The sequence below is a fragment of the Linepithema humile genome, chromosome 1, assembly GCF_040581485.1.
Source record: "Linepithema humile isolate Giens D197 chromosome 1, Lhum_UNIL_v1.0, whole genome shotgun sequence".
Taxonomy (NCBI): Eukaryota; Metazoa; Arthropoda; class Insecta; order Hymenoptera; family Formicidae; genus Linepithema; species Linepithema humile.
In genome coordinates this window covers 35255644-35274610 of record NC_090128.1, presented here as the reverse complement: position 1 = coordinate 35274610, position 18967 = coordinate 35255644, and the positions used below count along the sequence as shown (strand labels likewise).

Genomic DNA, 18967 nt, shown 5'->3' with positions numbered 1-18967 from the left:
TCCCCCCCCCCTCTCTGTCGCTCTTGTGGTCCCAATCGCTTCCCCGTACCTTTTTCCCTTGCCCGGCTGTAGCACCGTTCTCTTTGCGTTTTACCTTCTTTTTTTTTTAACTCTCGGATGAGCACCGACGATCTCCGACGGCCGACATCCCGCGAATACAACGAGATCGCCGGTGCTCATTTCGGAATGAAAGAAAAAAAGAACGCAATGACAAAAGAAGAACAAATGACAAATCGCTCGGGACGCTGTCGTAGGACTCTTCTCACATGAGCGATGAAATTAGCCGGCCGTTCGCTAATCGACGCGATGACAGAAATCGTGCAAAATTCGCGGAACGATGACCCTTAAACATGCTCATCGTTGCAATTATTTTTTACTTGCAGCGTTTAAGAACTGTCCTAAAATATTTTAGCAATGGTTACTTTTTCCGTTCCAAACTGAAATATATAAAATAGTGAAATAGGAAACACAAAAATAACGAGCAATCATTGTGATCAAATGCATTACGTTTATGTAACAGTGCGATAATCGTCAGTTATTCATTCAATTATAATATAAAAAAAAAATACAACTAAACTTATATATTTTAAACAAAGAAATGGTCTAGAATGTTAAGCAGCTGATATTGAAAAGTTGATTATTATAAAGAAATGTTTCAAGTTCTTACATAAATTTAAAAATTAATTTTTGCCAATAATTACATAGATATAATTATTAACGATCATTAAATCAAATATAACTAAAACGTAAATTTTCAATTTTATTTTAATCAATTGTATTTCTTTTTATTATTATATTTTAAGGCTAAATCTTTCGCGTGCTTCACAAGCGCAATATGTTCTAGTAAATTAAATATCACAGCTTTGACCCGAATTGCGAAATCAAGAATCTCGGCGGCGGTGCGTAATCCGAAATCCTAATCAGCGGCACGATCTCCCCACTTCTCTCGGCAAGGATAGGGCCCCGCGCGATAACTCGACGCGTGACGGCATTATAACGACCCTCGGACGGCGCGGAAGGACCGATAAGAGAGGACCGACGAGGTAAGAGGCGAGCGGCCGCCGCGGGACCCGCAGTCGCACCGAAAATTAAGACAAATCGCGACCGATTACGATCGCGTTAAATTAGCCGGCGGCCGATTCGTCGGCGACGCCGACGTCGCCGCATGCGAATCGTGCATTAGGACGAGACGGCCGGGCGTCGTAAATGCACCGACACCGCCGTCGGGAGCTTCGTTTCTTGTTTTCGTTCACGGTGCAGCCCGCAGAGCGATAATTCAACATGTACGCCTCCGCACGCGCGGCCACCGTGGATTATCAGCTCAGCACGAGGCGGGACGGGGAGCCGTTATCAGTGGCCGCCGCGGCCGGCTGAAAAATCACCGGCCGGAAAATAATTGTTAAGTGCTTTATTAGCGCAATAACGTGTAGCGACGGAGGGAGGAATTGGGACAAAAGGGAGCGAGAGATAGCGGCGATCGCTCTATCGAGGTCTCTCCGGGGGGCACGTCTTGATTTTGCGACCGGGACGCTGCGCAGAGCTTGTCTGCAAATTTTTGGACAAGCCTAATTAAATTACACGAAAAACAAGATTGTTACTTGTATAGAAAAAGTAATTTTAGAGATCGTCGGTTTGACGAACAATCTATAGTTTATGAAAAATGCAGTGGCTACAAAAAAAGTATAGAAAGCAACAAACTTAATTGAGTAGACACTGAAAATCCGCAAGCTCGTTTATAAATAAATTTATTAGAAATTTACAATATACATATACAAAACGCGCAATGAATCTCTTGATATCGCTCGTTAATGATCGCCGTGTCGCCGATAACTTGCCGGCGCGCAGTTTACTATCCATTTCCGAGCAAAGCGCCGTAGGTGCGTAAATCATATTTCGTATAATTTATATCGAGAGTAATGCGTAAAGTAAATAAAATACAACCTTTCGTCGTGCGAAATCTCTTTACGATTCTACGTAAAAAAAATGCGAAAGGAGTTCGTCTCCGAAAGTCTAAAATATCGCAGTTATTTAAAACATTCGCTTTATTATTGTAAATAATTTAAAAAAAGATAAACAAATTGATAAATAATTTGTGCTACATAAAGCCACTAAGATAATTTCGACCTTCTGTAATTCTGAACACTGAATTCTCACCATTCTTTTCTGTTAATGTTCCCGAATGTAATAAATTAATTAATTCTGGCGTGTATTACACATTAACGTACGTTGCAAAAAATACGACTGAGACCTTTATTATGTACCCATAAATATGCTATAGACACTGGGAGCTGTTTGCGCCTTCCAAATTACTAGGGATGCTAAAAAAACTACCTGAGTGCCCTTTTTTATATCTCAGTATAAAATTTACAGTTTTACTGGAAAGTTAAAAGAGAAAGTCAGTAAATTGGGCTTAAAATTTTCTAACTTTATTGCGAGTTCATGTTTATTACATCTAATGGTTTTTTTTTTCCAGAAAATGGAACAAAATATTTTTGTGCATGCATTACCTTGATATTTTAAAAGATTTTCCAAGAAATTTTAAGATAAAAAGTAAACCGGGATCGCGTGCAAGAAAATGATAAAAATAGCGAACCGTTCTAATGCAAGGAAACTACTACGAATTGTTTCTATTACTCCGAAATTGCTCGTAAAACAACAGCATCCTCATTGCGACGAGTAATATGCACACATGTTTCGCGTGATAGTTTCGCAGCGTATAACTTTTGTTAGCGAAAACATTCATAACTTGCACGAAACGTACAAACATGCTTTTGCAGCATCAAAATCTAAACTCGCCGAAGTCATACGAAAATCAATCTGGAATAAAATAGCGTTATAGGAAAGCGTGCGAGAGAGAGAGAGAGAGAGAGAGAGAGAAAATTATATACCACGCGTTGACAATCTCTCACATCGTGAAAAGGGCCGCGTTCGTGAAGCGGGCCGACTCCAAGTGTTTAGCCGCGACGAATTTGTCGCATTAAGAACGCATTAGCGTCAAGTCTACGGCGGGTTAAGCGATCGGCGTGATATAAGCTTCGTGCGGGTCGGCGGCGCGTGCACGCGGTAGAAGCGGGTGATTACAAGTCGGCGCCGTTCACACTATCCGCGCGTTCTTGCCTCTTAAACTTGACTTTCAAGATATAGATTAGATTTATTAAATCGCATCTTCTGGAAATTAACTATAAATTAGTAAAAAAAAATTGATGGTCCAATCATGTTTTTCAATTAAAATCAAGCATCATGATTTGAATTAATTAAAAGGATTAATGTAAAGAGAGAAAAAAAAAGAAAATATTATGCCACGTACTTATGCGAACGGCTCGGGAAAGAATGGGAGGAAGAAATAAGGAACTTGTTTTAGGGCTCGCTGGCTCCCGTGATACCGGTGGTTGGCGGTTCGGTTCGGACCGGTGGTGCTATTAACGACATTAACGCTACTACGAGCAAACACGGCTCTATATCATCCCGAGCCGGCGGAATAATAAACAATAAATTCCGGTGAAATACGGCGTCGAACAAGCGTAACCCATTTGTTTGCGATAAACTGACCCGGAGGCTAGTCCGACCAGTTTGCAACAGCCGTCTCCGGACGCGGACGCACCCTTCGCCTCTTCTCCGCCATCTTTCTCCACCAACTTTTTTTCTCGCGGCTACCCTGTCCTTTAACGCATGAGTGCTCGCGAATATTACACTCGGGCGAAAAATCCATTTTTCTCTCGCGTCCAATATTTATAAAACAGAATCGTAGGACGTCTTTATCGCGCGTATTTGGAAAGCAATATTTATCGCGGGTTCAACGAACGAAGCTGACGTACGGTTTGTCGCCTCGCAATTAACGATCTATTCGATCGCTCGAACGAACGAGTGTGCGAAAATAATACGCTAATAAATTCTTGAAATTCCAGGTGTTACTTTTAAAGCGCGATCGCAAGTGTTACTTTCACCTTAACTGCTGACGGGCACGAACTTATAAATTTCGCGCGTTACTCGAAATTAGCCGGTGCAAAATTTTTCAAATTTTATCGCGACCCGTCTCCGGCAGAGTGGGAATTATAGCGCGCGCTTTTAGCGTTATGAATTGATCGAGCAGGCGAGCGAGCGTGAAACTGGAAGAAAAAGTTCGGCTCGAGTGATCCGTGCGGACTCACCGAGTCCGCTTAACGAACGAGCGTGTGATTACGAGTCTTAATCATGCGAGCGCGAATACGGAGGTAAAAGCGAAAGAGAGGGACGGAAAGAGGGGAGGGATGGAGCGGCGACGGCGGTTCGTCAGAATATACGACGCGCGTACGTTATCGTGCCAATTAACAAATTGGAAGGTCCGACTGGATTCTCGATGACGGCCGTTCATTGCCATAACTGTCCTGCTCCGGTACCATAAATGTGAGACTCCGGGCAGAAAAAGAAACCACATTTGAGTCGTTCTTTTTCGCCACACTTCATACACTTTCTTTCCTCCTTTCACATTATAGCAAGCGTATGTATGATTTATTTTAATTGTAACATCTAGAAAGGTGCAAGTGTGTCAAAAGAACAAAAACCTGTTTCACCGTGTAAGTTCATATAAAAAAATTGACAGGTAAAAGGAATGATTAGTAATCAATCTGATTAGATAAATAACATATAATTTTATAAAACCGCATTAAACAATTTAATAACAAAGTTAATAATAATCACAAATATGCCAGTAACACAAAGATTGGAAATAATAAAAACTTTCATCAGGCTTATATTTCTCCTAATCACTCAATAAATAAATATTTAATTAAAAATTTGTTTCGTATATCAATTCAGCGAACATGCCACTATTTGAAGAAATTGCATGCAACACGCTACATGGAGGCTTAATGGTTGAATCGAGTGCAAAATGCACACGACGTATGCCGTCATCGAGTAGAAGGATGCGAGAACGCTCGTTCACCCACGTTCGCAGTAATTATCGCGGTTATGACTCCACGGAGAGGGTGCGCGATCGTTTAAGTCACTCAGGATAACAAGTGCGAGATTCTCAGTTCGTTAACCCGCTCTCTCTCTTCGCGCTCTCCTCACGGAATAGATTAATGGATCCGTTAGATCTTTCGATCGGCGCGCCCGTCCCGTCGTCCCAAGTAGAAATCGCATTGGATCACCGACGCCGGTGGTAATCGCGAGCTTATTATCTCGGCGCCGCGATTTTTACCACCAAGTATAGCGCCGATGAAAAGTAGCCCGCGAACCGATAAGCCGCTCGCTATATGCGATCTCGCGCGTTTCGCATCACCGTCGTCGTTTTTGGCGAATGCGCCAGTGCGGTATTAACCATTAATTTGCACTCCCAAGTACAGAAAGTTGACGAAGAGGATTCTTCCCGATGAAAGCTAATCTGTACAAGTCAGTTCTCCCGACGCGTCGAAAAATTTATTCAATCAGAAATTGATATCAGACGCTACCGATCGACTCGACTTGCGATTCTACGCGGCGGAGCGAGCGGGGTCACGGTTATTGGATCTAGTAAAGCTTACTTGAACGTTAATAATAAGGTCGTTTCACACCGGATACTCAATCGGCACAGTGGCAGACTGCCAATAACCCCGGCGCCCAGGCGGCGCTATAAGGAGTGCGTTTTAGGTAATTGGCCGTGAATATTATCTTACTTAGGGGCGACGAAGGTTAACCGGATCAGCGATGATAGAGAGAGCGAGAAAGGCGAATGGATAGATGGAGAGCGGGAGCGAGGTGCGCGATACCTTACAAATTGCAACTCGCGAGGGGATGTTTCGCACGGAGGTACCCACGCGTGATCCGAGGGATCGGCTCGAGATTAAAGCAGCCCTAAAGCGCAAGCGGCATCAAAGCGAACTCGCGCTCGTTCGCGACTCCTCTTTCATCATTTTTCTCGTCTTACTCGGCGCAAACTGATTTATCGCGAGGCGCAAACAGATACTAAGCTTAAAGTAAGAAATTTCGTCGTGATCTTTATACACATTTCATCTGATTCAATATTTCGTTGTAAATTAGTCACAGCTTCATTAAAATTTGGTGGAAATAATATTTAAACTATATATAAACTTTACTTAATTGGAATGCATTTACGTAACATTTGAGAATTAAATCATAAATAAGAACAATAAAAATAGATAAATAGAAAACTAACAGTCAGATGGGAAAAAAATCAGTGAAAAAATTATTATTTAATTTGAATAAACAATATAAATAGATTGCAATATGATATTCTCCTAATTTAATATGCCTTTTTGTTACATCAAACATAATTTCCAAAATCCTTTGACAATACTCATGCTTGTGTCACCGTCAAAGAACTTTGATCATAACACACGTACACGCGCACACTTGCATAAAGGGATTTAAAAAACTCGCATACCTGTGGCTCACCTATTTACGCAACATTTTCGCAAGCGAATGCAAAAATTGAGCGCGCGACCATTGTGTGTAACATTACTTTTTGTAGCGGAAGCGCAATTAAAACTCGGTAATTTTCGAGTATCGGAAAAATCTAAATCACCCATGATTTATTTTTCACGGATACTGTGTGTAAAAAATTGTGACAATAATAACGCCTGTGAATGTGTGATGGAAGTTGCAGCAAATCTGTTAAATACATCTACATGGAATATGAATGCGTAACGGTACGGAAAATATTCATTTCAATTCGGAAAATGCGATTCCGTAAAATTTTAAATCGTGACCTCTTTAGATGAAAATTTAGAAAGGTTTTAGAACACCTCTGACTGCCAACGCGAAATTCCTGTCTAACTTTCTGTTTACGTGTTCGCACATAGTGTCCTCTGACGTATTTATTTGTTCGCGGACGCGGACGGAACGAGGAAACCTGGCCTTCGAGTGCTGACGAGATACAACGTGTTATCGGTCGATCGAACGTCGAGCAAGCGTGGCACTATCAAAATGATTTGCGATTTGTCGACGCCCAGTCGACAGCGAGATAACGAGGAACGCGTGCAAAAAGTCTACGAGTGTTAATCAGTTATAGAATATGGCGACCGATCTAAATGCATATAAGAATAATTTTAATTAAATAACGTATTCATATTATTCTTCCGCCGAAGATACCTATCAAAAAATTAGTGAAATAAATGGGGAGGAAAAAATGACTATAAAAAAATGTAGATTCTTCCAACTGGTTATGTAGTTATTCTTGTTATTCGATCGCGTGTCGAAGCCCGCTTTATGTCGCTACTATTACAGCCACGATCGTCTGCTGCGGATTATTACACTCCATGCTCAAACAGGTGCATGTTAATATATTTATATCGCTAACATATAATTTACCGAGATCGAATAAATTAGAGAACTCAACGCTTTTATGTCAAATTTAAAACACTTGATTCATTTATAAACTACCTAATTTGTCCGCTTAGCACCTATAAATATATATACAGAATATTTGGATAGTAATTTAGTATTTCATGAAAAGAATCTAATTCGGAGAAGGGTAGGATTAAAATGTATCGTAGAGTAATAAAATGCAGCGACCGACGACGAGAAAGTCTCGCGTATCCCCAAACTAGACGAAACGTAAGAGAAATGACGCGATGGAAAAAGATATACGTACACACACGCTTGGACGCGTCGCTCCACTCGTATACCCGAAACCCGGAAAGCGACCTGAAATTATTATCCAACTTTGTGCGAGCAACAAGTGTCGTTAAATCAACTCCACGTCGTCCATCTCGTATATCGTGCGGTCGTATATTGCCGCGCGCCGCGCGTGCACGCATAGGATATTTAAAGAAATGTTACCTAAGTTCTTCCGCGAGCATTGTTATTTGCGGCTGTGCTTGTTGCGTCGCGAGGCTTTCCGCAACAGTTTCGCTCGGTTGAAATAAACATTATTTTTTTTTTTTAGTTTAACAGCTGAGCTGTATGAACATATACTGAAACCAAGTATGCAAGATGGCAATCTTGATACAAGCAATTAACACCATTCCTCGTGCAATCATCACGCTAGAAAAAAAAAAAAAAAAAAAAAAAAACAATTTTCCATTTCACCGCTTGTAACGCGACCACTCGCGAGTTAAACGTCGCAGAAAACCGCGGAGGGGAAAAAGCGGTGAAAGCAGATGAGGCAATCGGTATTAAATAACGACAAGCTTGCACTTCGCGTCGCGCCGAGCTCTATGTCCGCGTAGATTGGCACGTCGCTGCTACGACGGCGTGCGTGTCCTCGTGGGGCGTGAAACACTTGAAAATCCCGGTTATGTAAAACATAGGAAAACGGCCCTCCAGGGCCGCGCCGCGTCGCCTCGCGCCGCGCCGGGACGTTAGGTGGAACGCGTAATTGAAAGCACTTTAGAGACCCTAGCGGCACGCACAACGAGCTACTCGCATTTGCATTCAGTGGCGGAGGGAATGCCTTTTAACCGAAATGACTGCGTGTGTATGACAAACGCCGGGGTTTATGTGCCGGAACGATGGGAATATTTATTGGCGCGAATTAATGTCTCCACTCGTCCATATATACCGCGTTTCAGCGTTATATATACACTATACACATATTTATCGGGACATTTCGCGAGCTCGCGCGGGCTATGACCCGTCGGGAGAATAAAAAGCCCATTTGCGGCGAAAAATCATTTGCGCGGGTCATAGGGCGCGCTTGTTCGCGCGGGTTTATCGAGCTGTTGATACGCGGTTTAACACGGTATCCTATGTTGGCAAAATGATTCGTTTCGCGGATGAGTAATCGGCATATAAAAATTGTTATATCGCATTTCGAAAAAATTAGTTCTCATTCAAGTATTGTTACGATTGTCGAGATTAATAGCGTTCACATGTTAATGATTATTGCGAAAGCATTGCAGGTAAGAGAGCAAAATGTTAGGGGAAAAATGTACAATTTGATAAATCATATTCCTTACATGTTCATTCTCTTCATTTCGATGATTTTCGATGATTTTCGATATTTATAAAATTTTACATGGTAAGATTAACATGTGACAGCGTTATCTTCCACTCTTAATGCGATCGAGCTGTTTTTATCGTTATGATTTTGATATAAATGCAAACATAATATCGCAATGAAAAATACGCAAGGATGGCGGATGCAAATGATAATGTTCAGGGTTGTCAAATTGAAAACACAATTGAGTTGATGCAAGTAATATATATATATATATATATATATGTGTATATCTATCTATATACATAAGTGTACGTATGCAATATAATCTAATGACGTAACATATGTACAAACATATGTATATGTATTGTAGGATATACGATAATTTCTATAATTCACGATAATTTGTAAATTGATACATTAATCGTTTCTATTTACAAAGTTTGTATACGTAAGAATTCGCTTTATAAAAAGATAAAATGCGTCTCGGCATCAAAAGGAAATATAAGATGCAAAACGAAGATTTTGTGAAATCATCACTTTATTTATCAGTCCTTCATGCTAGACAATCTTCATTCGCGACACAATAATTGAAAATAAAATTTTTATAATTTTATGTGCCGCAAAACATAGAAAAAATTTGAAGAATACACATACAAATATTAACTACATATAAGCATTACTTCCGATTGAGTTTTAGATATTTTTCGAACACATAATTTTTAAATGTTCATGCGTAATAACTATCAAAACAAATAATTAAAAAATCCAGAGCTACTCAAATAGCTTGTTTAGTGAGATAAAAAAGTCAGAGTTAAATTTAAAAAAAAAATTATAATTTAAGGATAATTTGCCAAATGTTTGTGTCATACAGCACATAAAATTATAAATAATTTTTTTTTAATTATAAACCGAATTCTATTTCTATAAACTCGCATAACGTATATATTGCATGCTGAAACAGGACATTTTCGAATCTTTTAAAAGATTTTAGATTGTATGAATATGCTGCGCTGTGTCGTCAAATAGCTCTCGAATCATAGTTTATCTTTGTATCTATCATTAATTTTGTTACAAATATAAAAAGAAAAATAGTTATTAACGGATGGTTATTGTTATCTAATAAATAATTATCCATTTTACTTTTAACATTATTTTCGAAAACGAACGACGGTGATTGCATGGCATTTGCACGCAGATAATCAAATAGAAAATGCAAAAAAAATGCCATGCAATTTTGCAATTGCTATCGTTATTTTTCGAAAATAATGTCAAAAGTAAAAGCTCGATCTAAATGGATAATTATTTATTAGATAACAATAACCATCCGTTAATAACTATTTTTCTTTTCATACTTGTAACAAATTAATGATAGACACAAAGATAAACTACGATTCGAGATTAATATTTATCATAAAAGACACGATATTGAACAGAGCATCCTACATTTCGTACAATCTTCTCTTTCTCGCACCCGAGCATGTACTTCTAACGTCTCTTATCACAGGCTGAAATCGCAATTATAACAAGCATTGATTCAGATTTAGTGCATGCACGCAGTCTCTTCAATTACTCTTCGTTATTAATTTTCGCACGCATACAACAAAAGCAATTGAAACATTAGAAGCAACCGTGTAGATGTTTCTGATGTTGAACAATATACAGAATACGCGAGTCATCTTTGTATATAAAAAAACTAACAAAATGTTAAGTACTCGCGTGGTGGGCAATCGTTCAAGTTACATCCAAATATTCTTTTTCAGGCAGATTCAAAAATGTAACTATAGACAATTTCGTGGCAAATCTCGTGAAAGACTTTCCATTAAACAACAAACACATAAACAAAGGAAAATTTATTTAGCGTATCAAATTAACTTGAGAGTACTTAACAGTTGAGCTGGATGTCAGTTATCGTTCGGACATTATCGTAAGTCGTTTATAATTAACCATTCGCACAGTAAGCTCTACGTAAGAACATATAACAAATCGCGAATAAGTATTACAATGGTATATGATGTGGTGGCGGTGATAATAGTGAGGTATTAGTGGTATTGTTTCGGCGGCGGGAGGGGAGGGAAGGGGGGGGGGGTCAAAAAGTGCAAAGGCGACAATGAAGAATATGGGATCGAAATAAGGTGATCGGAATCTAAGTCGTGAATTATTTCTTACAATTAATTATAATAAACTGCTAAATAATAATATAATTAAAAATAATCATGATACTAACAATTGATATTAGGTACCATAGTAAAAATAATAATGGTGAAGATCGTAAGCTATTTCGGTAGAACATATAATTTTATGCAATCGGAAATAAAAAAAAAAAAAAAAAGAAATTGTTATTTGTTTGTCTTGAAAACGGAGCTTATTTTGTAAGTTTGTTTTTGCACTACAAATAAATTGTCAATAACATACATGCATAATTATATTGTATCTTCACCGGGTTTTTTTTTCTTTTTATCGTATACATCACTACAGCCGTCGTAATATTCATTACACAGTTTTCCGAAAAAATACTAGCGTCAAAACAAGTCTTGCCCAGCTCCTGAAAAATTCGATTCTATTTCTACATTTTTTCAGGAGGCGAACAGCGACGAGTAAGATTACGTATCGCGGAAATGCACATATCTCATCTTTCTTCCGTACGTCTCATATATACAGATATCTATCTACAAATATATACATCCGCACAAATTCACGTCCAGCACATTTCTATAGGTCGTGTGCAAATATGACACTTTTAACACTTGAAGCATATAACAAGTTAGACTCCTACTGTCACTATGTGATCGTATAGTGACAATGTTATTTCTCTGATATGGATTTTAATAATTAGAATAATAAATGATAAACAATTATTTTTGCCAATAATATCATGAAGTAGATGTCAAGGCAAATATGCCTTCTAAAAAAAGAAATTCGACTGTCATTCAAAAAAGAATTTCAATTACTTTTTATAACATATAAGATTGTTTGAGATACTCCATTTTATATTATTATTAAATTGCATATGTGTAAAAATGTCTAATTTGTTCATGAGCCATATGTGCACACAACAGTCAAAAATTAATGAAGCTTTCATTTTGCAATATATATTTACATATGATTTGTAACAATATTTTAAAAGCTATTTACGAATAACGTTATGAGTAAAACGAGCCTTCCTGCGTGCCAGGAAAGTCAAAGAAATTACTTCTCATTTCTTTTCACATTAAGAGTCGTAATTTCTTCCCTAATCCAATGATGATAATCCCTATCGCCGATGCTGGACGCGGAAGTGAATTTTAAGCAGATGGAGAATGTAGAAGTAGAGCAATAACATTTCATTCAGTTCTTGACAAGCAAATAAAACATAAAATATAAACTATAGCTAAGGTGATTTGGAAAATCGAAAATCGAAAGCCATGGAGCTGATGCCTGGGTCTAAATGCCGGAGAAAAAAACTGATCCGTATTTTTCGTAGTATTCGAGTAAGTAGGACTTCTCTTTGGTAAAGTCAATTTTGCGAGAGCACGCTTGCAAATATTCAACGTCGATGCCTTCTACGTTGAATATCTTCGTAAATATCTCCTATGTCGTCGATATAATTGCGGAATAAGTACGACGTAGTTGATTACAATGTGTAGCCTGGTCGACAATGATCGAGAGAATCTTTCATGAATGCGAACGATTCTCTCTTAAGCACTAAGGTAGCACTAAGGTGTCAATTCATTTTTCTCTCTCCCTCTCATTGTCTCCATTTTTGCTCTTTTTCTCCCACTCTCTTTACCGCCCTCTCTCTCTCTCTCTCTCTCTCTCTCTCTCTCTCTCTCTCTCTCTCTCTCTCTCTCTCTCTCTCTCTCTCCCCCTCTCTCTTTCGTAGGCTCGTAAAAATTGTTCTCAAAGTATGTTTTGCCTCTTTTTTCCCTCATTCTCTCTCTTACTTTTATTTTGTGTTTTTTATTTTTTTTTTTTATATATTATTTTCGCTATTTTGTGCTATCTCTTTCTCCCTTCCATTCGCATAGATGTCCATCCGAGTTTGCCTCTCTTTAAGCTACGAGATTCCTAGGAGGTCATGTTTTTCGGTTAGGTTGTGGCACAGATGTGAGAAAATGTTTGTTAAATTCTAATTTTAACTATCCGCTCGTCGGCAGAATAACGGAATAATAGGATGAGTCAGTCGAAACCTTCATGATTATTCGGTGATAGTGATAAAGCGAAATATTATTAAAGTACAAGATGTCACAAAATTATCAAAAAGTCTGTGAAAATGTACGGTAAGTCAACTCAATGCAAGTAAATCAATGAATGTCATAAAATTCATTGTGAATATTATGTTTATAAATAATAATTTTGACGGTTTTTTGACTCAACCTATCAAAATTTTAATTAAACTTAATATTTATTTTTAGTTTAAAACATGACTATTAATACAAACCACTTCTAACACACACAAAGATTAGAACAGAAAGATAAAAAAAAAAAGATTTTTAAAAAAAAGTAAAAAATAAACTTACAGGAAGAAAGAAATTTGCGCCCCAAATTAAACATATGGTATCGTGAATTCTGCTTCATTCTGGACCCTACGTTAAAAACAATTCAACGTTTAAATTTCGAAATTTGTTTCAACTTAATAACTAAAATCTATTAACTAATAAATTTTAAATCTATTAACAGAAAGAAACACAAAGTAAAATGGATGAAAATGATAATAATAACTACAAATCTGAAGATGATTATATAATTCATATAAAATAATTACTTCGCAGTCTTTGCGAAAAATCGCACAAATCTTCGCATCAATATATGTATATAAAGCTAAGATAAAATTCTACACGGAAAATGATAAAGCACACCTGAGAAAAAGAATTATAAGAAAATTCAGTGAAATTGCTTTAGTGATTCGAAGTGAAAAGGTGTGTAAACGGAAATAAAAGATAATCATTTAAGCTTGCCTAAATGTTTCGATTAAATGCAAATGTATTAAATGTAATCTTCTTATATTCTAAATGTCTTCGAGAAATAGACCATATCTCGCCTTCTATTGAGTCTCTTATAACTCGTAATCGTTAGAAGACTTGCTAAAGTGTAGAAAAATTGCATATCAAATTGATGTTCTCTTAAAATTAAAATTCATACACTCCTAAAGTTCTCAAAAAAAAGAATTAAAAAAAAATTGAGTCGCATATCGATGAAATAATTATCTTCCAGTTGATAAGAACAAAGTGTGCGTACACATAGATTTTATATACGCCTAGATAAATTCCACTGTATTCACCTTCTGTTAACGGCTTTATACACACACATATATATATATATTGTATATATATATATATTGTATATATATATATATATATATATATACACATATTTGCTGCTATCCCGTAAAATTCTTAATTGCGGGTCATATTTTATTGAGCGTGCTAAGATCTTCGCGTCTTTGTACATGCAAATCGACGGGTTCATTTTTTCTCTCCCCGGCTGCTCGATATGTCGGTCTATAATTTTCTAGCGCAATAATATCTTGCAAGTTCCACCTTGCTAACTTTTGAAGTGATAATAATCGAGCGCGGGTAAACGATTCATAGCAAATTTCGAGTGCAAGAACGAGCGAATCGGAAGACGTAGATCATCGTTTTAGTAGTTAATTCGAGTGTGATGATAGAAGGTCCAGAAGCATCGTCACGATAGCATATGCGAAATTATCGTTCACTTTGGCGATTGATGTGAGTGTACACGTCATGAAATATAAATATGAATATATAAATATACATCCCGTTAAAGAAAGACAGAAGTTATTTATACATTTCATTCAGCGTTATGTCAAGAGAAAATAACTTTGAACGAAGCAAATATTCATAACGCGACACTCACAAATTAGTGCATGTATGGAATACAGGAAGTTCTTATTATAAATTCCATTTAGCATCCAAAAATATATGTCCCATAATATATAGAGAAAAAATTAATTTCCATAGTATTAGCATTAGCAATAATAAAGCGCCAAGTGACGTCTGAAAAAAAAAAAAAATGTAAATGTGAAATCAATCTATTTTTATTTCAATATTTTTATGTGATAATATTTTTAAAATAATTAAGTAATAGAAATATTTTTGAAAGTACAAATTATAATACGAACTTCCCACAAATTCCGCAAATAATGCTTGAGTTTTGAATTTCGTAAAAATCGATGATCTATGAATGGTATTTACAAAGATCTTCGATAATTTTCCTCATTGAAAACTCAAGTAAGCAATTAGCCTTGTCGAATTGGGATAAACCGCGTTTTGTTTCAGTGTATCGATATTAAAAAAAAAAAAAAGATTAATATTAAAGTCAAACGTATACACCTTAAGGAATTCTCTCTCAATGCGAGAACTGTATCATCGCTTACAACGACCCAAAACATCTTGCCCCCTTGAATGTAAATATTATGCTTTATTTCTAGAGAATATTCTAATATATTCCAGTACAATGGTGAGAGAACTAAATTAACTGTTGATAAAACTTTGATTCATGAATGAACAGTGATAATAATAATAAAAAAAACAAAAATTAATAAAATAAGTAGACGAGTAAATAATATTTCTGCAAGAAAATAAATCACAAAAATTCTTGAATCGGATATTAATTTCATTAAAAGTTTAATCGTACAATTTTACTACCACATGGAGATAAAAAAATATAATAAAGAAATATCCAAATTTATTTCCGCACATTTTAATCGATTGCCAAACTCCCAAGTAAGACATTATATCGTACATCGCGGTTTATCCCGCCTCCACAATTCTCAAAAGCGTCTCGCAAGCGAACATAGGCGAAAAGGAGCGTTGCGTATGTGTTGTAGCAAGAGGAATCTATTTTTTTTATCTTTTTGCAATAGCTTACATGTGTGTGAGTGGCTGTATGGCTGAGTGATGCTGCGCCAGGGAGTTCGGCGATGGTCCCGGCGAGTAGACACCCGCGTCGTGTTGCACGACCCCTTGATCGACGCCCTGAGGCAGATAGAGTGACATCATATGCCTGATATCACCCGTCTGCTGGCCCGTCTGCGGCTGTCCCATGTTCCCATATTCTCTCTTGACGGTCTGGACGGTAGCACCGGCCGCGCCCGTCGACGCCGCTCCGCCCGTCGGCGTTGGCGTGTGTATGCCGCCGCTGGCCGGACTCGTCGGCTCTGATTTTATGCTGCTGCCGCTGGGGCTGTGACTGGACATCTGGGAGCCCGGCTGAGCCTGGTGATACGGCGATGGCGATCCGCCGGGCACGGTGGTACTGCCGTATCCGCCGTATCCATTTATGTAGCTATTGATAGGATTCGGACTGCCGCCGCTCATGTGATGGCCCATCGGGTCGTACCTGGGATAAGCGGACGAAGCGGCGGCACCACCCATGTGACCGCTGTACGCGACGTGCTGCTGATACGTAGGATCGTGCATCATCGCGTATCCGTTCGGCATGTAGCCGTTGGGCATCTGATAGACATCGCGCGGTAATTGCGATTGCTGCGGCCCGGCGCCGCTGCCGACTTGTCGCTGATCGACGCCGAGCATGCCACCGACGCCGGCGACGCCGCCGCCAAGCGGGAATTTGTCCTTCTTCAGCAACGTCTTTGTCTTACGCCGCGGCCGATATTTGTAATCCGGATGCTCTTTCATGTGCACGGCGCGCAGCCGTTTCGCCTCGTCGATGAACGGACGCTTTTCCGCTTCGCTAAGAAGTTTCCATTCGGCGCCCAGGCGCTTCGAGATTTCCGAATTGTGCATCTTGGGGTTTTCCTGGGCCATCTTGCGACGCTGTCCACGCGACCATACCATGAAAGCGTTCATCGGCCTCTTAACACGATCCATGTTGTTGTTCTTGGCGTTCGAGGAGTTGCTAGGGTTCGGATTATTAGGATTGCTATGGTTATTCGCCTGATGATGCTGCTGTGATTGCGATTGTTGTTGCTGCTGCTGTTGATGAGGATGGTGTTGTTGTTGCTGTTGAGCACTCTGCTGTCCGGCCATTGCGTGCATGCTTTGCTGTTGTTGAGCAGCCGCTGCGACGGCGGCCGCTTGCATGGAGGCATAGTGATGCTGCGTTGTCTGATGATGATGCTGAAGACTGATACCAAGACCGGCCGTGCTAGGCGGACTTCCCGTCAGCGTCGGGACTGCGCTATGAACTATCGGAGTTCCCAGGCCGTACGACATTCCGGTATGATGGCCCATCGGTGATACGCCCTGATGTGGATGCGGTGGCATCTGACCGTGCAGGCTGCCGCCCTTCATGTCCGTCTCCATCGTGAGCATGTCTTCCTCCCTGTGCCCGTACAGTTTGCCGCCTTTTTCTGGTACCGTTCGACGTCAAGAAAAAATCAACGGAACACGCCGATGAGTGTCAGAAATCAGTCACCGATAAAACTATCTGGAATAATCGAAGCTCAGGTCGTGATCACCATTGGGTCACTTTCTCAGCATCTACTTCTGAGTTTCGCGAAGCGTAGACACGAAAACACGATCACGAATCGTCGCCGATGATAATCGTCCTCGTCCCTCTGATATCCGTCTCGTACAAGTGTACACCGATTTCTACCGATATTAAAGTCACTGTTCTCGCGCGCGCGCGCGCACACACGTTTTTCCGGTCACCGGCGTATACAATCAATCGATCATACGATCGCGTGGGCACATTATTCGGACGACGTGGCAGCTACGAACGCGCATTCCCTACGCGATACCACAGATCTTGTCCTGCGCAGCGTTGAATTCAGTCACTCGTTCACGAGGTGGCCACCCCTTTGCGAACTCGATCTCGGCGGGAAACACAGCTCGCGATCATTATACTCGTGGCATCGTCCTCTGCACGGTACGGCGTGTCCATGCGAGAGATAATCTTTCTTTTTCCATAAGTGACCCAAGAAATGCTCCAACGACCCGCTACCCACAATGTTCGAGCGAGAACTGACGGCACACTATCACTTTCTTTCCCTCACTGCTAGTCTCTCACACTCCGTGCCGTTCACCAGTCGTTTCTGACTGGCTGCAAGCCACGGTACGCTCGACGAATCGCGTCACGACAATACGGCAACGACGCGTCGGCTGGAAGCGAAATACTCCCAAGCACGGCGGCTCTTCGAAACCTGACGATGGCACCGGAAAAGAAGCGTGCGACACAGGCGACGAGGGACACCGTTGTTCACCTATCACTATTTTCCGCTTCACTATGTTCAACTACCCGTCGGTTCTCTAGACGCGTGCGACGGTCTGGTCCGCACGTGTGCGAGAAGCGATTACAAACTCTGATTTCCTACTACTTCTTTCCTGCTCGCTTTCTTGCGTCGCGCTAAACGTCAATGATAACGAAGCACAGTCCAACGCAAGAGAAGAGAAACAACCTCCACTCTCTACGAGCGAACGAAACTATCTGACCGTTTGTACCGTACGCCTTGGGTCGCAGCTCACTTCCTGCCGAAGGCGGCCAATTCTTCCCCTCCTTCCAATGTTCGTGCGATCCCTACCTTCACCAAGGGTAGAGAGCGGGGACACCCGACCGACGGACCGGGCTCGAGCGCGTCGTGGAACAATCGATTGGCAACGCGCGCCTGCCATCATTCCTCCGGACCAATCGGCCGGCTCGCTCGGCACGGAGGCGGCGCCGTGACGTCACTCGACGCTCAGGACCGACCTCTCGCGACGACGCTTTGGTCTCGGCGTCTCATTCCCTTCCCAAGGGCTCCTCATCCCTACCGCGCTGTCGTCATCCTCCCTTCCCGCTTTCTCCTCTCTCGCGCGCCGCCGACCCATGCGCCGGCGACGACGTTCTCCTCGCTTTTTCGCGCCGCGAAATCGGCTACCCGTCGGACGCATGTACCGCTACGCGCCGTCGTCCGCTGTACTGAGCAACGCCGATGTGTACTTGTATATACATCCGTGAACCTTAATACGTTCCTTCGTATATACGTGCGAAGAGCGTGCGTGCGTGATGAGTACGTGTATGTCGACTTTAATGTGTAAGCAAGTTGGTTGATACGTCTGATACGTACGCCCAGCTGATGAAGATATAGACTTTTAACAATTTAGAGACTTGCCGAAAACAGAGAGAAGAGAGTACGCAAAATCTTGTGCTAAATGCGCTATTAAAAGT

At 40.3% G+C, this 18967-nt stretch overlaps 1 protein-coding gene across 17 annotated transcripts in view; it reads right to left on the bottom strand.

Moving 5' to 3' along the window:
- The window catches only part of SoxN (SoxNeuro), a 278527-nt gene that overhangs the window by 74949 nt on the left and 184611 nt on the right, over positions 1-18967 (bottom strand). The window contains exons 1-3 of one of the 17 annotated variants that reach the window (XM_012364743.2): positions 15728-18348; positions 13357-13422; positions 12745-12904 (exon numbers count right to left, since the gene is read on the bottom strand). The exons of 8 other annotated variants lie outside the window; for them this stretch is intronic. In XM_012364743.2, coding sequence (XP_012220166.1) covers positions 13383-13422; positions 15728-17133 — 1446 coding nt within the window. In that variant the 5' untranslated portion in view covers positions 17134-18348 and the 3' untranslated portion in view covers positions 12745-12904; positions 13357-13382. 8 more of the 17 variants (XM_012364746.2, XM_012364745.2, XR_001100530.2 and 5 more) reach the window with 8 other exon arrangements.